Genomic DNA, 25,823 nt, shown 5'->3' on the forward strand with positions numbered 1-25,823 from the left:
TTAAAATATCACAAATAAAGTAGCATAATACTTTTTTATGCTGGATTCACATTTCTAAAAAGGCAACCCAGACTAAAAGCATTTTATATTACATATCTTCCCAGTCAGATTCAGCTAATTTAAAATGTAGACTAACCTCAGCTAAAACTTATCTTTATTAATATAAGAACAAAGGGCTTAACAAATTAACTAGTTTTGAAGGTAAATTATATCAGATATTCAACCAATTAGTGATAAAGTTGTGTCATGTGCCAGGCAGGGAGGTTACACAGGTGAGCAAGATGGACAGAATTACTGCCCTCACAGCTTTTCACGTTACAGACACTTAAGGAAACAAACCTGCAAAAAAAAAATTGGGTTAGAATTTTCACTGAAGTTGATCATTTGAAAGCGTCTCGGTGAAATGTTTTAATTGTTAGTTGTTACGAATGGGAGGGAAAACGCGAATTGGTTCAAGCCAGTGAAGCTGAAGGTATAGAACTATTAGGTCATCCCCTCAGGAGACTTTTCACATCCACATGCCATGCTTTCCATCTCAAGAGATCGTGGTGAGGGAGGTAGGAAGAAAGCGACATACGAAAACACACCAGTGGCTTGGAAGGAGTTACTGGTGATAAATTAGTAGACTTAAAGAAGTCAATTTCTCTAGATCTGCAAGCTAATGTCTAGGGCAGCATCTCGGCAGCCTGGTACGTGATAGCTTACCAGAGTGGGGTAGTAGTCCAGAACTCGGGAGCTTCCGGCGTGAGCATGGAGCACTCTGATGGAGTCACAGTGTGGCTGGGCTGGTATTGGGAAGCTAAACACAGATCTTATGGTGGAAAGTGAGGGAAGTTCATGGCTGGGGTTGTATGATGAGGAAATTCAGGAGAAGCTGAATTGGAACAAGTACAGAAGACAATTTGTGGCGATATCCAAGGTTGAACTATAGCTGATGGATGGGTAAGGCATGGGACTAACTCTGAAGTGAATCCTTTGGCCAGTAATTTTTTGTTTTAGGAATCTTTAAGTAGGCCTTGTTTTTTTTTTTTTTTTTTTTTTTTTTTTTTTAACCTCATGGAATGCATGTGCCAATTTAAAAGTAATATTTGCGTGGTTAAATATTTCTCACAAAGAAAGTATAGACTCTGTCAGTATGGCTGACATTTAGTAAAGGTGTAGAGTGGGGAAATTTGTAGGAGGTAATTGTGTGGGCCACCTAAATTAAGGATGATACTAAGTGTCAGTTCAACTCATGGCTGCAGTTCTCTAGTCCCAGGTGGTGAGAATCTGGTATTTCACTTCTAAGATAGGTATCTTTGATTAAAAGTGAACGGTCACCAGTGAGACAGTACAAATCGCCAATCTGGATCAATCTTGGATGCCTTGGATGACCAGTGGCTAGGTCTTAAGGAGTAAGTCAACTCTTAATTAAGAATGAATGGGATACAAGTGTCCAAGTTTTCTTTCTGGTCTGAGATAAAATAATTACAAAATTATTGCCTTTTTTGGAATGTATTCTCTTAAACTTGAACACATATAACAATACATTTTAAAAATTCTTACAGATAATTTATATTCCTTGTGTTTAAATGCTCTGGAGCAAGGCTACTTGGGTTCGAATTTGGCTCCTCTCCTTACTAGCCGAGTTATCTTGGCAAGTTAATTAACTTATTTTTACTTCTTTCTACTCATGCGTAAAATGAGTATAAGACTAGTAACAATGTAACAGAATTATTGAGAGGATTAAATTAGTTAATGCATGCAAAGTGCTTGGAACATTGTTTTGCATACATAGAAAGCACTCAATATATGCTAGTTATTTTGATGATAATGTTGATGATCATCATCATACCAATGCCTCTGACTTTTGAAAGAAAAATGAGTTAATAGAATTTTTACTGCATAGCATTATTTTTATGTTAAAACTTTTTTGTTGTAGAAAATTTCAAACAAGCATAAAGTTAGTATAATGAACCACCCATATACCTACCCATCATTTGGCTTTAACAATGACTTGTGTCCTAAATTCCTCCACCTAATTTCTCCTCTACCCCAGAGAATTTTTTTAAAGTTTTTTTTTTTTTTTTTAAGATTTTATTTATTTATTTGACAGAGAGTACAAGCAGGGAGGAATCTCAGAGAGAGGGAGGAGTAGGCTCTCACTGAGCATAGAGCCTGGCACGAGGCTAGATCCCAGGACCCTGGGGTCATGACCTGAGCTGAAGGCAGACCCTTAACTAACTGAGCGACCCACGTGTCCTGCCCCCCCAGAGAATTTTGAAGTCAATCCCAAACATATTTTACTTAATCTGTAAATATGTTTTTTCTTTATTTTCAGTCTGTATCTCTTAAACATAAGGGCTCCTGTCTTTAAACCACAATCACACTATCATTACCACCCCTAAAATTCCTTAATATTTCTTAAGTATCCTGCCATGTTTCACATTTGATCAATTGTCTTAAATGTATATATATTTGTGGGTATGCTTACCCTTGCAAGCATTCGAAATATTCTTTCCCAATATTTCCTCTAAATTGACACTGTAATTTTCAATGAAGAAAGAAGTGAGAATTTACAAACTTGGGTTTGAAGAACTGTTGGTCAGTCACTTATGGACTTCTTTTGTCTGAAAAATGAGAAGTTATACCCAATGATGTCCAAAGACATCTCACCTTTTACCTTCCCATGCTAATTTTAGTCTAAAAACTATGTGCAGATCCAAGTGTAAGTAATCCACAATACCAGAGCTCCTTTATCTTTCGGGGGGATAATTTGGGAATTGTTCCATTTTATTTACTCAGCAGAAGATTCATTTTGAGCTTGGAGACTCATAAATGAAACAGACCCGTGCAGGGATGACAAGAAGAAACCAGGATCTCAAAGTATGGCACTGTGTGAGGGTGCCCCATGTTCTCCTCTTTTTCTCTTTACTTCTTAAGTCTTATTAATTTTGAAAAGGCCTTGAATTGATGTGACAACTCCCCCCCACCCCCTTCTCAAAGCACATTTCAGAAACTCATTTTTGGCAGATGTAAATTTAAGTAAATTGGCCAAGGTCACAGCACAATAAGGGCAGAGTTATCAAGGGAATGCAGTTTCCTGCTTTTTCCACCATCCATGAAATTAGAGTAACTCCACCCCTTAAAATGAAAGGGTCTACTTTTTTTTTCTTTTGGAAATTACAAACCACGATTTGGAAACGTTTTTTACCATTAACTCAGGCTCTCCTAAGTGGTCTTTTAGAACTATGAAATGTTCGTGCACATTTCAACTGCCCTTACTGTATATACCGCAACCGAGACAATTTGCTACAAAAGGATAGTGCATTTTTTTGTTTGACCTGAACCATCAGATTTTCTTTTCATGCAGTGTGACATGATGAAGCAGCTATCTGTAGGAACAAAACTAGTTCACTTTCTATGGGCAAGCACAGACTGTAAAGTAGATTATTAAAGTACACAGAAATAGAAAATTAGATCAGAAGTGATGTTTTACTGTGAGGTCTTCTTTGGGCCTTATAAAATGAGAAAGAACTAACCTTGTTCTATTTCTGAGTCCTGAAAAAAGCCTCATAGCAGGCATATCACCTTTAATTAGGTTTCTGCTTTTGGGAAGCATTTTACCAGCCCCCTTTCATTTATTTTTAATGATGTTATCACTAACAGGCAAACAGTCCCTTAATAAAACAAAAACAGTTTCTATATAAAGCCTGGTGTACATGTCCTGAGTCAGTCATCTAAAAACAAATGTTATGATTGTTTCCGTTGTGCTCTTAGAACCCTTAATGGCCCTACTGTGCAGATATGCAAAACATCAACCGAGGAAATATAACCATGTCTGTTATGCAGCTTTCAATAAATGTTTTCGCATATTCACTTGCAGTATCAGCAGTGAGGTTAAACCTACAGGGTCATGGAAAAGACAGAAAGGTCAATTAAGTGGATCTTTTCAGCATAGCATGCCAGCTCTCTCACAAACACTATGACTTATGACTTTAACAAACAAGCAGGGGTAAAAGCCACCGACAATGTTTTAAAGGTAAATGTGTGTGTGTGTGTGTGTGTGTGTGTGTGTGTGCGTGTGTGTGTGTTTAATGTTCAGTACTGTTCCGTTTTTTCTAAGAAATCCCAAGCTGTGGGAAATAAAAAAAAAATGTAAGCACAGCTCTCAGAGTCCTTCATTTCCATCTTGTCAGGTGCCAGAGACCGTGAGGAGTCTGCTGTCAAGGCTATGTTTGGAAATATAAACCTTGGTAAAGAGTTTCCTTCATACATAGATTTTTGAAATAGAAATGTAGAATAGCCAGAAATTAAAGACTGTCTTGAGAATAATGGTTGAAAATAAGCTTACCATTTAAAAATACAAAGTTTCGGGGCACCTGGGTAGCTCAGTGGGTTAAAGTCTCTGCCTTTGGCTCAGGTCATGATCCCAGGGTTCTGGGATCCAGCCCCGAGTCGGGCCCTCTGCTCAGCAGGGAGCCTGCTTCCCCCCCTCTCTCTGCTTGCCTCTCTGCCTACTTGTGATCTCTGTCTGTCAAATAAATAAAAAAAAATCTTTAAAAAAAAATACAAAGTTTCTTCAGAGCACTTAGGATCCCTGCTTTCCTTGAAAGATCATCCCTGCATACTTTCCTTATATGACTGCTGGACCTCCTCCTGTCTAAATCTTTCCCAATATTCCATGCTGATTTCTAATGTGCCATACCATGAAATTTTATTTTTCTTCACTCTGATCTCAACATGTATCATCGAAATGTAATCTCTTCTTTTCCTAAGTAACCACTGGGTGCTACTGGAATCAGTCTTTTGCACATGATCTTATTGAGATTATATTGTATGCGTTTTTTCTTTATCTTCTTCGTAGAGCTTCCTCCTAACTCAATATAATGCCTATGAAATTGTCTTGTAATCAATAGAGTGGTTTTCCATAGAAGGTATTTTTAGCTTTGCTATCATGGATGTGGCATAACCTCAGGGTGAGCAAGAGACTACATCCTTCTCATTTTTGCCTTGTTAACTGCTTCAGCTTTTGTCTCCACTCATCTCATTCACATATTCCTTCAACAGACATTAATAAGTGCTTACCCTGGCTAGGGAGCTGAGACTCTGTTCTATTTCTGCCTCTAAGGAGTGGTCCCTAACTAACTTCCATCAACATCCCAAAGGTAAACCTACGCAAAAGGCAATAACCACGGATAAAGATAATTGCATCTGTTGCAATACATCCTTTAAAATGCACTCAATTAGGCAGAATTGTGAATTTGGTGTACATCTTGGCACACCTACGGCATTCCGCCAAACACACACTTGCAAGGATCTCCTTTCCGTATCAAGTCCTTTCCTTCGTTCACCCAAACTCAAAATCCAGATACGGCTTCAAGTATATCCAGGGAAACTCAGAAGTGTTTTTATGCTTCTGACAGTCTATTTCTCCAAGATCTGTACTGTTTTCTTTCTGTGTAAGTCACCTTATCCATTTCCTCTAGGTGCTGCTGCCCGAAGAGAAGTTGATAAACTAGTTCATATCCTTTTGCCCTTTCTCAAGTTATTTCTATCCTAGTTAATTTTAACTGTTCGCTGAACTAATTCAGGGTTAGTTTGTAGAAGGCAACTATAATAATGTATAGTAATAATTTCATTATCAGCATGATACTTCATCATCACAAGCCTCATTAGAGAGAAAGAGTGCAGTGGTCTCAAGCTTATGGTACAGCCAGCATTCCCTCTGTGGCACACTGAAGCCAAGTTTACAAAATGAAATGTGTAATACAGTTAGTTATTTGTTACTTCCTGATAGTTTATTAGCATTTTATATTTTACAAAGCACTTTCATATACACAATCTAATTGGATATAAGGTACAATCCTTTGAGTTTGTAATCATCTTTTTAGTAAATAAATCAAATGAGGCTCATAGACTCTAAGAGATGGATTTTTTGCTCTACTATTTGCTAATACTTGCTAGAGCCAGGGCTTGATCTCACACTTTCTGAATTCAGCCTGGCTTGCTTTTCAATTTACCAGAGCTGTATCCAGAATTTGAAAAGTAGGTTTAAAGTTAAATGCAGGAAATTAGCCTCATTCTATCATACCCCTGGATATTTTATAAGAACTGAAATAGGTACATGAAATTCATGCAAATAAATTTTAATGTGATATTTTGGAATTCGTTATTTTATGAGAAGATGAAAATAGAAAGAAAAAGATTTACATGACCATTTCTAATTTAAGATTACATTCTGGATCACGTTATTCAACTTTATTATTAGTTTCCATTGCCAAATTAAAGCCAGAGTCCTATAGTAGGAATGAACTAAGATTGAGGATATGGTTGAACTCAAATGACTACATTTTATGTCTGGATATAAGTTTCAAAACATTTTTTAAACACCAATCCTTAATATTTTAGATTATCCATGCCTGTACTCCAGTTGAATAATGTGGCTGATGAGTTTACAAAAACACCAATAAATTTAACTTTCTAGATAATTGTAATGGAAATTTATCAAAATGCCAAAGAAGAGTTCATATTTTTATAAATAACTAATCATAGAGATTACCATATTTTCTAGAACCTTTGTCAACATTTTTTCACTTTTCCAGTACAAAAATATAATATTTGCAATGCAAAATCCCAGATCACTTGTAAACATTAAATATGGAGACTTTTTTATTTTAATAATGTTGCTATCTACTTTACATCAAAGTGAATAAATGTGAATTCCCTTGGAACGTATGGTTTTCTAAAAGTGAACATTTTTCTACTTGGAATTTATGGTATAATAAAAGACATCAGACACAAAAAGACACACACACACACACAAGAACTTGAAAGAGAATATATAATTCAAACCCAAAGGGATTAGTTATGAAAATAACAACTGAGTTAGATTTTATTAACAGGAAAGAAAACATTTTAAAAGTAGAGGCCCATTATTTTTTTAAACAACATTGTTCCTTAGGATATCCTGCTAAATTGTTATGTGTGATAAGATTGGATGGAAAAAAAAGCTGTCCTACAGAGACATCAATCTTACTGATAGTCATTTATTGATACGTGACTTAAACTATGAGGAGAATCATGAGATGAAATGATGAGAAGAAAGAAATAACATTTTTTCATACTTTATTGATTTTGGATTTTTAAACACACTTTCTTATCTTCTATTTTTATCTTGCCCATCATATCCTAAATGATATTAATTGATCGTATGGTGTTATATCTGTCATTATATTTCTCATATAATTATAAAAATGGTTATTGGTATTTTTTTCTGGCCCACAGATGAAATCATGTGTGAGATGGTAATGTGTGTGCTTCTATTTTCCTTAAGAGAGCCACTGTGGTTCCCTGTAACTAAATTAAAATACAAGAAAGTTAAAAACCATCCTTTCTTAGGAATTTAAAAATAACAAGAACTCCTTTGAGAACTGGCATAACTACTAGTCCCCTATGGATATGGAGTCCTTAAAAAAAAATTGTACCCTAGTTAATGCAGCTTTCAAAAGTGCTTCCTTTATTTTTAGGAGGACGCGCCCTTCCCTGCATCTAATTTGCCATCCCGTGTGTGGGGAGTGCCTGTCTTATAAATGGCTGAAAATTTCCTAATTTGATAAAATGAAGCAAGAAAACTCAAGAATCTTTGTAAAATGGAGTTTGTAAACCCAAAGAATCGAGAGCTTGCTCTGAAATTTTGTGTTTATGTGACTCAATTCTTTTGCAGTCAATACAAGCAAAACCTCTAGTCGATATAGGTGAAATATCTACTGACTAATTTTTAGGAATTTTTATAAGAAATAACAGAACATGAAACTTTAGATTTGCATGACACTAGAGCTTGTGTCATTCAACCTGCTATTTTTTTTTTTTTTTAACTTGAGGAAATTGAAGCCCGAAGAAGTTGTTACCTGTCCAAAGTAGCTGATACTCACCGGACACTAAGACATTTTCTTTATATATTTCAAAGTATACAAAGTATTATGTCCTGTTTTCATCATCTATGGCCGTGTAACAAATCACACCAACATTTAGTGGTTTAAACTATCAAACATTTAAAATCTCAGTTTTTGTGGATCAGGATCTGGGTGCAACTTAGCTGGGTGGTTCTTGTTTAAGATCTCTCATGAGGTTTCAGTTCTGCTGTCAGCTGAGTCTATAGCCTCATCAAAAGGTTCCATGGGGCAGGGGGACTCTGATTTCAAGCCAACTCATATGGTTTTTGGAAGGCCTCTGTCCCTGGTCATGTGCACCTCCACACGGCTGTCCCATGACATGACAGCTGGTTTTCCCCAGGACAAGAAATGCAAGAGAAAGAAAGAGAGAGAGAGAGAGACAAATGGAAATTATAAACTTTTTATAACAAAATCTTGGAAGTAACATTCCATCACATTTGTTTTTCTCTGTTAGATCTGACTCAGACTAAGGGCAAGGTTCTAGATAGGATGTGAATAATAGGAAGGAGGAATCATCAGAGGCCATCTTAGAGGCTATGCATACCTACCACAAGCCCAGAGAAAATATTCTCCAAGTACTTGTCAAGTAAATTAAAAGATATATTAGTTATTTAACTCTTTCCAGTAAAATATCTTACATGATAAAATTGGAATACAAACCCTTAATTAAACAGTAGTATTCTGTGTGTGTTATTCTTGTTGATCTTATACTTGGAGTGGTCATATAAGAGAGTGTTTTTACACTTAGGAAATATGCAGTGAAGTTTTAGGATTAAAAGGGAAGATGGTTCAAACATACGTGCACACACAGAACAAGAGAGGGAGAGAGAAATAATTTAAAAGCAAACATGGCAAAATGCATACGATTGGTGAATTGAAGTAAAGAGTTGAATTAGTTTTCTAGGGCTGATTTTTCACAAATTGTCATGATCTTGATGGCTTTAAATAACTTTCTTACTGGAGTCTTGGAAGACAGAGGTCTAAAATCAAGGTATTAGCAGGGATAAGCTCCCTCCAAGAGGCTATAAAGGAGAATCCATTCTTTACCTCTTGTAGCATTTGGTGGCTATCAGCAGGATGCATTGACTATGACTGGGAGATCCTGATCTCTGTCTCTGTCTCCCCTCTGCCTCCCACTCTTCACTGCGGATCTCTTCTGTCTCCCTCAAGTCTCACTCTGCCTTTCTCTTATAAGGATACTTGTCACTGGATTTAGCACCCATCCTAAACCAAGATGATTATCTCATCTCAAGATGTTTAATTTAATCACATCTATAAAAACCCTCTTTCCAAGGAAGCTAACATTACTAGGTTCCAGGGATTAGGCATGGACATATATTTTTGGGGGCTGCCAGACAACCCACTATATGAGTATAGAGAAGTTCTTTGTACAATTCTTGCAACTGTTCCATAAGTTTAAAATTACTTGAAAGCAAAATATTCAAGAAGAAAAAACAGATTACGTTGTCAAGTGCTGTAATAATCCAGAGAATATGGCATCTGACAAGCTTTCTTTTAAAGATAAAACTTTAAAAATATGTACAGATCTATCAAATTGGAATAAGGTGTTTTGTGAATTTGCACCTCATCATCATTCATTGTTTGAAGTCAGTGGAGATTATGTAATGTCAAAACTCTTTACAATGTTGTCTGGCCTCTCAAACATTTGCTTTAATCTTCATGGAACATTTAGGATATCAAAGGTCACTTTTCTTTCAAAAGGAAGAACTGTGTTCCTGATTTTGCTATCTTTGTAAAAAGACTAAATGAGACTTTCCATGATGTTAATTGCCATAAGATGACAACTTTTTAGTAGGGTCTTGAAGCCCAAAGGAATATTTTTGTTTTGTATGTTTGATCTTGATTAGTTTGTCTTCTTTTCAAAAATGTATATTGATCTTAAGAATCACCCCTTTTTAAAATTTCTTTAGTCATCATTGTGCCCTAAATTTGATTGTTTCTTAGCTATATGTTGAGTTAAAGTGGCCTTATACAGCATCTCTGCTGTATAAAATGATGAGTGAATGAATCCAATCATGTAAGTCTATACTAAATGATAGTTGAAACCTTGAGGACCAAGGTGTGCATTCCATTTAAGCAACTGCAGAAAAAAATATCTCTCTCACACACACACATACACACACAGTCACACTCACATATACCTAGAACAATTTTAATCCCAGGGGAGTGGGGGGTGGGGAATGGAGTGGCTAATGGGATAATGATGGAAGACAAAATGTTTTGCTAACTATAGGAATTGACTACTTAACAATTGGGATCAGTCACTCCAGTTCACATAAGCTACTTGAAGCTTGCAGATTGTGTTTTTCAGTGTTCTATCCTCAGCACATTCTTTATGTAAAGTAAATATTGGCTTTGTAGATGTATGTATCATGAGTGATTTGAGGAATTAATTCACACAACAGCCAAACGTAGCCAAGCATAAATGTACTGGAGTTAAATCAAATCATCATGGGGATGATGGAACTTACCATCAAATGTGTGTGCGTGTACATGCATGTGTGTCTACACATTCGTATGGCGCTTTTTTCTTGGACATTCTTTAAAGGATTGTGGAATCAGTCTCTAAAGCTGAAAGCAAATTCAGGTGGTCATCTGGTTCCATGCCTTTTTTCAAGAGACAAGCAATTATTATCCCCATGATCTATTAAGCCACATTTTCTTTAGCATGTGACAGCTAAGGTGATGCTGATCGAAAAATATTGCTCTCCATTCTTAAACAATTTCACATGCACATAGATGTTTAACAAGTGCCTTTTTGGAGCTATTATGAGAAAGCACTAGCAGCCTTGGTCTGGAGGAGTAATTTATGACAGCGAGGTAAAGGGTGTCCAAGATCATCTTGATCACATTAGCCATGCAGTAGCCCTACCCCTGCACTGCGGTCTCTTTAACCCTGGTGACAAGAGTGATAAAAAAAAAATAACGACACAGTGAGTCTTCCTTTAGCTGCTCACTGCGTTGCTCCTTCTAGTACCTGCCGCCTCAGATAGCCTGTCAGTAAGTGAACGGGAAAGGGAGTGGAAGGAGAAACTTCGGAGGAGTGGGTGTGTGATATTAGAGGCAGCTAATGGATGGCTTGTGTCCTGTACTCTCCTCCCCAGCCTTTCTTTCCTTTTGGTTTGTTAACTAGAAATGTGGAACAGTGAGGGAGATGAATTTAACTTGTTCTGACATTAGTTAGAGACAGAGAAGTGTGGCTACTTCCGTAATATTTCTGCCCCACAGAGAGGTAATTGGAAAACGTGTTGTATGGTTAGGTGTTGTAATGAAAAATAAAGGAATGATTGAGAACAGTGGAATCAAATTATAAGCATAAAGGCAAGTGTGCTGAAGTTTTTAGCCACTTGCAAAATTGAGAGATACTATCAGTACTGTGCAAATACATTGCTCTGATTAATTTTCCTGGGGTGAAATATGAAAATATTTATAAAATTGAGAATCCTGCCATGAATAAAATTTTCTCTGTGATATAATAAACTAAGCCATAACTTGTATCTATCTTAAATGAAACTGTAAAAATGTTTAAATAATAAAGAACTGAATGAAAAGATTTCACTGGGTGAGTAAAAAGAATTCATATCAGGACATTACTCCAGGTTGCTTAAAATATTGAAAAATATTCAATAAATAAAGACTAATTTATCTTAGAGGGTTTTATATTTGATTTTCTAAATATTGTTATGGAAGTTTTGTTTTATTCCCCTTTCTTTAGACTCCTTTTTCATGTATAAAGGACTAGTTTTTTAGTACGAAGGTAAAAGGGATTCAGGGTCAAAGAATTAGATCTTTAATTTTAATGATATTAAGTAATTCAGTTTTACTTTAGTGAGAAAATATTTGATTTCAGTTTTTCTTTTTAGTTGTAAAATGACAAATTTCAGTTGTACATTCTTTTATAGATTCTTTAGGAATATATTTGAACAAATCATGGATATAAAGGAGGGGTTAATTGAGAAACATACTAATATACAAAGCATTTCTTTTATATGAAGCTCTAGAAATATTCTATTGTCAATCCAAACAAAACAAACTAAAATGAGATAATTGGGAAGGTGCCCATAAAGTCAGCCTGAGTATATTATCACAACTATATGTGAGATAATATTTGTTTTAAAAAGATTCTATGGCACTGTAAACTCAGTCTCATTAGAGACTGCATTTAAAAGGCTTATAAAGTTACTCATTAATGTTATCTTGTTGTATCTCCACAGCTTTTTCATTAAAGAAAATTCAGCAGAAAGCATTTTCTCCTGATAGCAGGAACCAATTTGCAATAAATGTTCTGGAAACCACTAGGGAAGCCATTACTGAGGTCTAATAAAAACAGACAAGCGTAACTTGTTCTATATTTTTGTTTCAATCACATACAGATGAGACCCCGCTTTCCACACCAACCGCAAGAGACAGCCTCGACAAACTTTCTCTAACTGGGCATGGACAACCACTACCTCCAGGTTTTCCACCTCCTTTCCTGTTTCCTGATGGACTGTCTTCCATAGAGACCCTTCTGACTAACATACAGGTAGGCCTTGTTTGTCATCTGGAAGGTAAACACGTGGAAGATCCAACTGTAGATTTTTCCCAGATTCCTACAATTCCAACTTAGATAATCTGTTCATGGGTTTGACCGAAACATGGCATTGGACCATTTCCAGCAATTTAAGATTTTAAACTTGCTACGCTAATCAAGTTGGTTTAGAAATACTGATACATGTATATTCAGCCTTAATAAAAGCTTTGATGAAAATGACCTGGACATTTGAAAAATCATTCTGCCTAAATGTTCTCCTTATTGCCAGCTTGATGGGAAGAATCTAACTGTTTAAGTTTGTCTGATTTACTCAACGACGGCACACCAGTTCTAATAAATATTTAGTTATTTTTAAACTGCTGGCCTTCCAGTGAGGAAATGATATGTTTAGTCACTTAGAATATGTCTAATATAGAAGAATCCAAAAAATCCCTTCTTTCGTAAATAAGTTTGTTTCAGTTAATAGGATTTCTTCAAAGAATAGACTTCAAAAAGCTATACAAAACTTTCCACGGATTTCCTATGTAGTCCTCAGGATGTATATTTTACGTACAGTACATTATGAATCAAAAATACTTACAGTTAACAATAACATAGAGCATGGAGCCAAAATAAGAGTGTTTGGGATACAAGAAAGCATAATTTTCTTGCCCACACATGAAGCGATCATGTGAACCCCAGATGGAGATTTTGGCCATCTACTTCTCCATATTTGGAGTAGCTAATTATAAGAATGTGCTTGTAGATATTGTGCTGTTAATTTTTTTTTTTTAAGTTTTACTCTAGCTCTCGATTCTTAGTGGATATTTTTCTGTACACATTTCCTACCATATTAAACTTTCTCCCAGTAGAAATGTAATTAATTTTATTTACCTCTCCAAGGACATAACAGAAGGCCTTTAATGTAACATATCTTCTCATCTATTAATGTGGCATTTTTAATACTAATGTAATTAGAGTCTCCAGAACTGTATTCAACTTTAAGGTTTTATATCTTGGTAATTGAAATAAATCATCAATCTAGCCTTAACTTAATCAAGGCCAAATAATTGATTATATTTAAAAATAAGCATAGACTTGGGGTGCCTGGATGGCTCAGTGGGTTAAGCCTCTGCCTTTGGCTCAGGTCATAATCTCAGCGTCCTGGGATTGAGCCCCACATCGGGCTCTCTGCTCAGTGGGGAGCCTGCTTCCTTCTCTCTCTGCCTGCCTCTCTGCCTACTTGTGATCTCTCTGTCAAATAAAATCTTTAAAAAATAAAATAAAATAGACTTTTTTTTTCTAAATTTGACCCATATTATTATTTTCTTATGTGGTAGAATTTTTAATGAATTTCTCTTTTGTGAAATTAAATGATTTCAGAAAATACCCCTCAACATTTCTGAATTTATACTCTGAAAGGAGGAAATAATTAATTTTGTTATGTTTACAGCTCCTTATGGAGCAAAGAAAAAGCTAAGGGTTTACATAAAATTCTCTATCCAGTTGTATGTATCTTCATTAACTAAAACGTCTTTAAGCAGGAAAGTGGTCATTTAATTTAAGTTTCAGTGGAGAAAACATTTCTGGGTTTTATCAGTATACCCCAGCTTGCCCATCTGAAAAGTGGGTGTACACATGGACTCTGGCATTTTAAGTCAGATGCTGTCTGTTTGGGTGTATTATCCACCACCCTACCCCCCACCACACACACTGGAAATGAATCTACATCACCTAAACTATAATTATTTCTTAAAAAAAGAAGAAGAAAGAAAAGAAAACTCCAGTTTTAAAAAATGTACATATTTTAGACAAATATCTTATTGAAGGTATCTCTAGACTTAATATACTCTCCTTTCTGACCTTCCAGCCAGTCTTGTGGACATATTTTAGCAAGAGTTGATGATGGGACAATAGTCAAGGCAAACTACATTGTTTATTGCTAGTCTCAAATCACAGGGATCTGGGTTCATCAAAGTTAAAACACCTACAGTAAGAATACTTTGTTAAGAATAAATTTTGCTTGTCCCTTTCAGTGCATTCACATATGTGTACATAAGATGAAATAAAAATTAAAAATTTTACTGAGTTCCATGCATAGGAATACAAACATATACACAATACATGCATGTACACATATACGCATGTACACATATATACATGTACACATATATACATATACACATATACATGGGATTTATGTTTAGTAATGGTTTCACATCATTTTTCAAAAGGTTATGAATGTTAGCTTTTTTTAATTATTGCCACATTTATTGAGTTATAGTAATATCCTAGGAACGGTATAGAATATTTAAGTAGTCATGACCCTGGCTTATTGGGCATACAATATAAATGTGTTTGCTGCCCAAATTCTAATTTGAGTAATTACATTCTGCCTACCTCAATTTCCTCTGCAGTTTCAATTATATATAACAGGGTTCTCTGCTTTCTATTTCAAAATGGTAGCATATTTTTGTGTAGTAAATTTAAAGATTCATATTTCTTGGAGCTATTTTATCAGGGTGGCAATGAAAAACATTTGAGTTAAAAATGTTTGCATGTTTCAAATCATACAATACCATGTATGGAATTAAAGCTTTATTATGTATTCTTACTATTTTAATTAAATCAAAGACATTGAGTCAGATTTAAATTTAATGTTTAGATGTCTCTTTTTTCTTATAATTAATGACCAAAAGCCCTTTAAAACATGTTTAAGTGTTTATTGTTCCAATATTAAATAATTTAATCTTCTGATACTCTATAATTTGATAAATCTCAATTTTAAAATTGATAATGGTTGGTACAGTTGTCCCTGCCATGACATATCAAAATTGAATTTTCATAAATTTTTTTCTTTCTGTTTTCAAGGAGGACCTGTAGAAAAAGACTACATACTAGTATTTTCAATATACCGTATATACTATACATACTAAGTATGTATCTACAGTATAATAATTTCACTTTAGCGAGTGATATGTATTCATTCCAGGTTTTCTTTTTTAGGATTTTAAAAAATTTTGTTTTATGTGGAATTTTTTTTTTCTCAGTAGGCAATCTTTTATTATGCCTTCCTTATTCAAACATGTCCACGGAGAACTCCCTGTGAAATTTTAGGGGAGGATACTAGAATTTTAGTGTCAATTTACTGAATGTGACCCCTTCAAACATTGACTACCCAATTAACAAACACACTTAAAGAAGGATTTTACTCTCTTTTCTTAATCTGAGCTTTCATGCTGTAAATCAGAGCTACAATCTGTTTGTGCACAGGATTGGGAACAAATAATTTACATTGTTTGTCTTATTATAAGAATTAATTAAAATGACTTACAAATATTAAAATAGGAATAGGTAAATAAATAAAAAAAGAAAGGTAAAATAAGGCAGAAAATATAAAAATTAGTTATAAATGAGGTTAACATTGAACATATATACCGTAGGGGGTATATGATGAGAGTTTGGTTCACTATGATTTGTCTCTCTGGAGGAATTAAATAAATAAAGGAAGACCTAAAAGGATAAGAATTGTTAAAACCACAGTATATAGCAAGTCACATATTGAATCACTATGGTCTAATAAATACGCATAATATAACTATGGTACTTATGAAGTACTCTCTAATTTCTGTGTTTGACAAAAGGAAATGAAGAAGAATCTGACTTAGTGTTAAGACCAAAATACTCGGATTATGCATCTTCCAATCTTGACATTTCAATGTTATGGCCAATGATATTATATTTTATACATTTAAAAGAAGTTAATAGTTTTGTATTTGCATTTTTCATACATCGTTTTAATTATAACAGAGTTAGACAAAATACTCTGGAGGAAACTTTCAAAAAGATAAACAACAAAATAGGATATTGGCTTCAAAATATGGGTAGACTAAGATCAGATATATTGGTGTTACATTTTATCTTTTTATGTTTAATCATACTTACATATTCTGTCTGTTTTTTTCTCATTACCAATTTGTGAAAAGAGTTCATTAACAAACAAACAAACAAACAGTGAAATATGTCTAATATTCTAAAAATACAGTTTACTCTGGTTAAGAGAATAGCATTAATCTTTTAAAAGTCTGAATTATATACCATACTCACTAATGTATATTGTATACCATTTCAATAATAATAATGATAATAGTAAACACTAATATTTATGGAACAATCTTCCTGTGTCATTATATAGGAAAGCTACTCCTGTGTGTGTCTTCTACTCTCAGTAGAAACATCACTTCCCTTCTTACATTTCTCACCAAATGTCTGGTAGTTGTTTCCACATCAAGCCATTCTGCAACACCAGTTGGATTCCCTACAATTTAACTCAGTTCTGACACTGTCTACCTGGAGATAGCCTCAGCTCCCACAGGGTATGAGTTCAGTCCTACGAGATTGCCACTTACCCAAATGTCAGATGCCAGTTGCAAATCCAGGTTGCAGCCTGTGCTCCTGACCAACTGGCTATTGATCAGAGGTTCCCATCACCCCCTCCTTGGGTTCAGTTAATTTATTAGCGCAGCTCACAAAACTTAGGAAAACATTGTACTTGCTAGGTTACCAGTTTATTTTCAAGGGATATAACTCAGGAACAGTCAGATGGAAGGTATGCATACGGCAAGGTACGTGGGAAGGGGTGAAGCTCTCGTGTCTTCTCTGAGCACACGACCTCCCCAGTACTTCCACAGGATGACCAAACCAGAAACTCTTTGAACTCTGCCCCTTTGAGTTTTCCTAGAGGTTTCATTATTTAGATATGATTGATTAAACCACCCATAGTTGGTGATTAATTCAACCTCAACCCCTCTGTCCTCCCAGAGGTCAGGGGGGTAGGGGTGAAAGTTCCAACCCTCCAATCACAGAGTTGGTTTCCCTGACAACCAGCCCCCATCCCTAGGGCTTTCCAAAAGTCACCTTATTAAAATAAACTTACGTGTAGTTGGGGTGGGGTTTATGAATAACAAAAGACAGCCATTTCATCTTTACACTCTTATCAGTTAGGAAATTCCACCCATTGTAGGATCTTTGTGCTCGGTTGGGATGAAGACCAAATATGTATGTTTCTTTCTTCTTTCCTTTCTTTCTTTTTTAAAAAATATTATTTATTTGGGAGAGAGCAAGAGCTAGAGAGTAAGCACATAAGTAGGGGGGAGGGCAGAGAGAGAGGGAGAAGCAGAGTCCCCTCCGAACAGGGAGCCTATGTGGAACCCATGACCCTGGAATCATGACCTGAGCTGAAGGTAGACACTTAACCACCTGAGCCAGCCAGGCACTCCCCCAAATATGTTTCTCATTATAAACCACAATATCTACAGCCCATCTCTATGCTAATTCTATATGATATTACACTGTCTCATCTTCATAATCCTATACAGTGGATTTCATGATCATCCACATTTTACAGATGAGTCAAATGGAGTATTGTATGATCAAGGTCATACAATGGTGGTGGAGTCTGGATTTAAACATAGGCAGGATAATTACAGAGCCCATGTTGCTATATAGCCATACATGATCGCCTTACATGATCCTATGAATCACAAGATGGGTTTTATACCTGGAAGTGCTTTTGAGGGAGTATCCATTATTGACCGATTTTTGAGAACAGGAGTCATAGCATTAAACTAAGAATTGTTGTATATTTTGTTATAAGGGCTCCTGTGAACATGCATTAATTGATGCTGCTCTAGTGTACATTTGTTTCTCTATAAAAGTTCCTGGTTTCCAGGGACACCATTGCTTCTCATCCTGGAAAGAAACATTAAAAGGAAAAACATAAATAAGCTTGGTAACTCTCACCTAAGCTTAGTCAATTTACTAGTTTGGGATTTTGAGCTAGTCATCTGATCTTTCTGAACCTTGTTTTTTTTTTTTTTTTCCAGCTTTCAAAGGTTTTAATCGGAATGAGCAAATCACTGAAATCAACTTCAACTTAGATATTTACTCTCATTAGAAGTAATGCATTCTTGAGCAGAATTTTGTCACATTAATTCCAGTGACACTCAAAGAACTTCAGTGACCATATGATTCTGAAAAGTTTTTGTATAAAATCCAAACATGGCCAAGTAAACTTTTCCTCTAGGATCCAACTAGTAAATTAGGAAATGTTCGCCTTCGTTATCAGTATTACTTTAACGTCTCTTATACAAGAAGATACTTGCACTATCTAGGCTATAGAAGTTAGTTGAAAACTTGTTAAGTCAATTACAATGCCCTTCTGAAAAGAAATATATATAGACTCGTTCTTTGGGAAATGCTTAAAATAATCTAATTTACAAGGTAGATCATTTTAGAAAATGAAAACATTTGTATATATGACCACAATTATGTCTCACCTATGGGAGAGAAATTTGAGGCCAACCGACCATTGCCTCTTATTGCTATGCCACAGAGTAAGCTTAAAACGCATTTCTTCGGAATTGTCATTGTCGAACATCATAACTGACCTCCCCCTGGAGAAAAATTCATGTTTTAAACCTTGTGTCTTTTGCTGTAATTCATCATCACAGAATTGTCATCGCAGAATTTTGCTCAATACGGCATGTCCACATGAGACTCAGCATTTAGTATGACCTTTGCATATGATCTACCTGGAAAATTTACAGAAGTTACACAAATCTGAAAGTATTATTATCACTGATGGTTAAAATGGTGTCCTAATGATTTGTGGACGTTTCGAACCCTACTTGCTCTTGCTTTTCCCAGCCCCCTGCTGCACTGAAATTTAATCGGTTTTTCTGTATTTTTGCAGCAAAGCTGTCACAGGCAATAACATATTTTTGCATATGTATCAGTTTGGCTCTAGTGCAGATTTTCGTTCACACTGGACTCCTACTGATATGCACTGATTTAAAGTCTAAAAATGAAACTTAATTTTATATAGCTTATAAGGAGTCCCTGGAGAGTATTGGATCTTAAAGCTAGTATTTTTCAGACATAATCAGCAGGAATAGGTAATGTATTACCATTAGGGACATTAGCAGCAACTGTAACAAAAGAAAACAGTAAACATAAATGCTCTTAGCAATTTCATACGTTACAACAAATATTAATGTAAAATTACACAAATTAGAGATGCAGTTTAACATTATTCAACATGTTTATTCATAATGATTGTTTCATATTTAAAGAACACCAAAATATTGTGTTTTGTCAGCCAAGGACAATAATAGTTTAATAGTAATTTATTTTAAACAGCTACTGATAATACAACCAATCAACACATTAAGTGGTGCCAACATTGGCATCTTGCTAAATAATCTCTAGACATTGCACAGAGAGTACATCTTTCAAAGATAAGTCAACAAGAGCAATCAGAGCAGAAAATTAGAATTTGGTATCTTAGAATTAAAATACAGCTAAACTAAAGTTTTAATTGGGGTGATCTAAAAGGGCACTTGATGTAATGATCTCTTTCATTTGTTACTAATTGTTTGTTCCTGATGAAGAAGAAACATACACAGGAATGTTGCTGAATTGAGTTAAGATGGCAGTTTCCTTAGCAGCTATGTTTTATTGTTAAAAACAAAAAAGAGTAGGGAGGGGCAAACAACCATGTAGAAACCCTCCAGCTCGTTTCATATCACAAGAATTATACCAGGAAGTTCAGGGTCAGGTATAACAAACATGAAATAATTTATATATGCTTGAAAAGAGATTAAATGGCTTATGATAATGTTACATAGGTGAGCTGATCTAAAGGGACACCTCTGTCAGGCTAACAAGTCAAGCCAGAGTAGAAATTCCCAGTTCAGACTGCTTATGTTGTCTCCTGCAAGAGGGGTCGTATTCTAGAGTATATCTATAAATGGCCCCACTTCCGCTTCATTTATAATTTCAGTTGAAAATTTTAGTCTCCATGGGGCACCTGGGTGGCTCAGTCTATTAAACATCCGACTTTTGATTTCAGTTCAGTTCATGATCTGCACTCAGTGTGGAGTCTGCTTGAAATTCTCTCTTCCTTACCCTGGGCCTCTTCCCGGGTCTCTCCCCTGCTTGTGCTCTCTCTCTCAAATAAATAAAATCTTTAAGAAAGAAAGAAAGGGGGCGCCTGGGTGGCTCAGTGGGTTAAGCCTCTGCCTTCAGCTCAGGTCATGATCTCAGGGTTCCGGGATCGAGTTCCGCATTGGGCTCTCTGCTGAGCAGTGAGCCTGCTTCCCCCTCTCTCTGCCTGTCTCTCTGCCTACTTGTGATTTCTCTCTCTCTGTCAATAAATAAATAAAATCTTAAAAAAAAAAAAGAAGGAAAGAAAGAAAATTTTAGTCTCTGATGTTCACAGACCAAATATCTCCTACTTCAAAAAGGTATTTTGTATTGCTGAGTTGATAAGGATAGAAATTTTAGCTCTAATTTTTACTAATGATTTTCTAAAGGATTTTAGGAGAAAACATGTGTAGAATACTTGTTCTGTGCTTTACATGTTCTTATAATCTCGTTTTCAAGAATCTCAGAATATTACAAAATTCTTTGATTAGCAAAGAGTAAATCAATGTACATGTATACCCCTTATACAAGAAATTCTATTATGTATTGTATAAATAAACTTTACTTTTACCATATACTCTTGAGATATACTGTCAAATAGTCCCCTAAAAGTTATTCTCAGTTTATTATAACCATTTTAAATTACTTTTTAAAAATAATGCACTAGTAACACACTAGGTTTGGGATCCCTTGCATATATTATATACCTCAAGAAAAATATACCAGTACTGTAATTTCTAGTCAAAAAATTTTTAGAATCTACTATATGTAGGTACTCTCTGGACTCCACGGGACAAAGGACCATATGAGAGAAAATGTCCCTGCCTCAGAGAGTTTACAGTTAGTGCAGAAGACCCTGCATAAAGTGATAAAAAAATACATGAATACATGAATGACAATATTACACGATAATAAATGATAGGAAGAATTCTGAGCAGGGAATAACAGAAGGCTATTCCAGATAGGGTGGTAAAAAAAGACCTTTCTTCTTCTTCTTTTTTTTTTTTTTTTAAATTTTATTTATTTATCTGAGAGAGTGAGTGAAAGAAAGAGCACATAAACAGGGCAGAGGAAGAAGCAGACTCCCCCGTTGAGCAGGGAGCCCGACACGGGGCTCGATCCCAGGACCCCAGGATCATGACCCTAGCCCAAGATAGATGCTCAACCGACTAACCCTCCCAGGTGCACCAGAAAAGACCTTTGTTGAGTGGTGACTGAACAAAGGTGAAATGAAGTGAGGGAATGAGCCACACAAAAATTGGGAGGAAAAGCATTAAGGAGAATGAAAAGAGAAAATCTCTGGTGCAGAAGTCGATTTTCTTGAGAAATGGAAAGATGAGCATTGTGTCCAGTGTGATCTCAGTAGGGACTGGTGGAGACTGAGCTCCAAGAAATAGGTGGGTCTTGCCAGAATCATTTGGGATTATATAAACCATATCCGATATCACTTATGTAAGAGCTTCAGTAGAATTTTCTTCTCGGTTCTTTTTTTTTTTTTTCTGGTTCTTAGTTTTTAGCATGCTTATGTGCTGCCCTCATTTAGCTTTAGATCTAGATATTCTAATTAGAAGCTATTAAACCTGCCTGGCAAAAATATCTGTCTTCCTACGAGAGTTTAATTAGATTTAGAAATTTTGTGCTTTAGTTGAAGTGCTTGTCCTAGTGAGTACGGAGTGAATATACAGGAATGAAAGAATTTGATAAGTTGGTTCTTTTTTAAAAATGTTTTTAAGTAATAATGAAATGTGCTTTGCACCAAAATATTACAATTCTGAATGCCTTCTTTGTACAGGGGCTCTTGAAAGTTGCCATAGATAATGCCAGAGCTCAAGAAAAACAAGTCCAACTGGAAAAAACAGAGCTGAAGATGGATTTTTTAAGGGAAAGAGAACTGAGGGAAACACTCGAGAAGCAGTTGGCTATGGAACAAAAGAATAGAGGTATTTCTGAATTTCCAAATAAGCCTAATACTTTCTATAAAATATATAACAGAACAGTACTCTATGTTTGGTGATTTACTATGAGACTACGTCTTTTTTGTTAATTTACTTATAGCTGAGGTTTGCAGCAGGATTTGAATCCTGGGCTCGTTGTGCTTTTTCATCTCCAGAGTATAGAGGAGTTTCTCTTCTATTCATACCTCAGGGAATTGAAATATATCTGTTATATCATTAGTCACATAATTTTTATTGCTGATAGAGCTTAACAAATAATTTTAAGATAAGAGTGAGCTCTGATGAGAGCCATGAGAAAAAATTTTATATTCATTCACAATTGCCTTTGAAAAACTTAAGAGTTAAAGTCATAGAGCTAACATAGAAAATACTGATTAGTCAAGTGAAGCAGATTTAGTAAGATATTTATCAACTGAAATTGAAGACTGATGAATATCTGAACAAATGACCAAAGTTGAGTGTTTGTATAATTTTTTTTCTGAATGCCTCATTTTCATCCAACAAGGTCAAGTACACATTAGTGTAGAAACCAATATGAATTTTTATTGGGTAAAAATAATGATATTACCAATCTATGAATTGCTTCTTCTAACACACTTTACAGTGCATGTATAGATAATTTTGAAGGTCATTCATATTTGTGTGTTTATATTATGTATGAGATTAAAAGTATTTTCTTTACAACCAATTTTCCCATTGCCTCAACTATATGATTCTCGTAAGTACTCTAGAGGAGGAGCACCTATTCCCGCATTTAATAAGTATCCAATAAAAATATTCCACATGTTCTCCTTTTATATGTTTGATACCGTCATTTGAAAATCATTGTTCCTGTTTTGTTTTTCAAACCAGCAAGATTTGGTAGGTTTTTACATTAGTTTTTATAAAGCAATAGCTAGTGGGTTCCTGGAATGAGGCTGATTTGGGAAAATCATCATCACCCATGTATAGCACTCATCTAGATAATGTGGTTTCACATAGATTTAGGTACTAAAGTAATGAAAACAAGATAAACATTAATAATGGGATGTGTTCTTTGTGGGTAATGAAGATTGGCCAAAGGTTTCATTATATAGAACCATCTTTCATGAGACAGCCATGTCTTGATCTTGTTCTCACCTGGAAAAGTCTTTTTTCTTTTCTTTTTTTCTTTCTAACAAGACTTAAAGGTAGACACTTAAATTCATAAAGTAATTCTTGGTTACTTGAGAGAACTTTAGAATTTTATTGGTTTGAATCATTTGGAAGACTTTCATTGTTTTTTTCTTTAACCACTAGAGGGCAAAACACTTCACAGATCACATCATGCACCTCCCATTTAATTAATTGTGAACAATAAATTAAAGGTAATAGCTATCAATAATTATCTATTATAAATGTGTCCATTGAAGCAGTGTACTACCCTGAAGAGAGAACATGACAGTACTATTCGATTCAATCACGGAAGAGGAAATAATAAGCACTCAATGGCAAGACACTGGGTATTGAGATTTTAGTCCCGTGGAAGTATACAATTCAAATAAGTAATTCAGAAATTACTATGTTTTGTTTTTTTTTTTTAAAGAGACTTATAAACAATCATCTTTGGAAAGGGATACAGCAGGCAAATGATTTTTGTTAAGATAAGCATACGATTTTCACTCTACTAAGTAATTAACATTTATTCAAAACCAGTTTTGTTTTTATTATAAGACTGTAGCCAACATGTATTTTGATTTTAAAAAAGTCTCTATTAATATATGTTACCAGCAGCAATAAACTCAACAAGTTAATGGTCTGCCACCTTAATAGTATTAATAATTATAAAAACGGGACATATGAAGATTAGAAATTAAAACAAATTCTTGCTTGAACCTTTATTATTTTATTTTATATTTTGACTAAATACTGCATTAAATAAAAACATTATGCTTTCATCTGTAGTAAGAAATCAAATAGTAAACTTGGAATGACTACTCCCTATGACTAATTCTACCAAAAGGATATTCTCTTACTGATTCTGTCATATTCGCATTCACATCCACAATGTTTATCAACCAGAAAAAAGAAGATTCCAAAGAAAAACATTTGTGTGCTCCCCTTAAGCTGACTGGTTACCTCATATGCATTGTGAAAACTAAAATAATGATCATACTGAAAGTATAGTTAACATATATTTGAACAGCATTTATTTGTTACTATTTATTGATTACATATTATATACAAATATTTAAATTGTCAAATAGGAGAAAATATAATTAACTTTTTGTATCATAATCTGGTTTTGTATATCAACCCCACATTAGTGTCAGCTGTAGCACATTCTTATCAATAAGGTTTTATACTCTACCAGATTTCAGCAGAGTAAAAGATAATTTTCTTGAAATATATTATAGCGCATATATATTTGCTTTGAAGAAATTGTTGATATCTCTGAGCAAATTACATTAGCTTTGTTCCCCCCAAAAGACAGCTCCTATGTTAATAATTAAGAATATTTGCCCCTTATATACAATCATATTTATTGCATTTTTTTTTTTAATTTCAAGAAAAAATTCTTAAAAACCCAACTGGTATAACTATTTAGTAAAACAGCTACAGGGGAAATGCTCCATTTACTATTCAAAATTGGTGCTTCATTAAAAGATAGAAGCACGCTTATAAAGGTTTGTATTATTCTGACTACTCTGCACTATTCTGATTTATTCTGATTCAAGGGCAGAGACTAATCCACAAAATTCATTTAATCAGGCTTCCTTTATCAGTGTATATAAATATTTACTAAAATTAATTTCCCCTTAAATCAGTCTCTCATTTGACAATTAAAGTCATCTTTGTAATAAGATAGTTCAAGGTTAAGTAAAAATTGGCCTCCTTGGATATTTTTCTGGGATTTATTTTAGGTAACGGTGGGATTTTTTGAACTTCCTCTGCATAGGTAGACTCTGTCCAGGAGGGGAGAAAAGGAAAAAAAAGAATATTATTAAAAAAAAAAAAACATAGATTATTTGTAAGCGTTGGTAATTTGGAGCATGGCAAAAACTTTTAAAAATATAATATATTAACTCTCTTTTCTAGCCATAGTTCAAAAGAGACTAAAGAAGGAGAAGAAGGCAAAGAGAAAATTACAGGAAGCCCTGGAATTTGAGACAAAGCGACGTGAGCAAGTAGAACAAACACTAAAACAGGCAGCTTCTACGGATAGTCTCAGGGTCTTAAATGGTAAGAGGGGGCATCTTTATGCATGGCTAACTAACATTCACTTATTAGCACTAAAAAGACAATTTCAACCTGTGTTTGTTGATATATATATATATAGAGAGAGAGAGAGAAAGAGAGAGAGAGAGAGAGATCTGTGTATCTACTATCTAGTGACTCATTCAACTGTGCTTCTAGCAGAAAGCCTGGTGGGCAGTCATCCCCCATGTTGGGCAA

The 25,823-nt window shown here is 34.9% G+C and overlaps 1 protein-coding gene across 1 annotated transcript in view; it reads left to right on the forward strand.

Moving 5' to 3' along the window:
• DACH1 (dachshund family transcription factor 1) overlaps positions 1–25,823 on the forward strand; it is a 421,261-nt gene that overhangs the window by 361,300 nt on the left and 34,138 nt on the right. The window contains exons 7-9 of the mRNA XM_032841074.1: positions 12,329–12,480; positions 22,247–22,394; positions 25,467–25,610. Of these exons, the coding sequence (XP_032696965.1) occupies positions 12,329–12,480; positions 22,247–22,394; positions 25,467–25,610 (444 nt within the window). The remainder of the gene's footprint in view (positions 1–12,328; positions 12,481–22,246; positions 22,395–25,466; positions 25,611–25,823) is intronic.

Source organism: Lontra canadensis, unplaced genomic scaffold (genome assembly GCF_010015895.1).
Source record: "Lontra canadensis isolate GAN:19392208 unplaced genomic scaffold, GSC_riverotter_1.0 scaffold119, whole genome shotgun sequence".
Lineage (NCBI taxonomy): Eukaryota > Metazoa > Chordata > Mammalia > Carnivora > Mustelidae > Lontra > Lontra canadensis.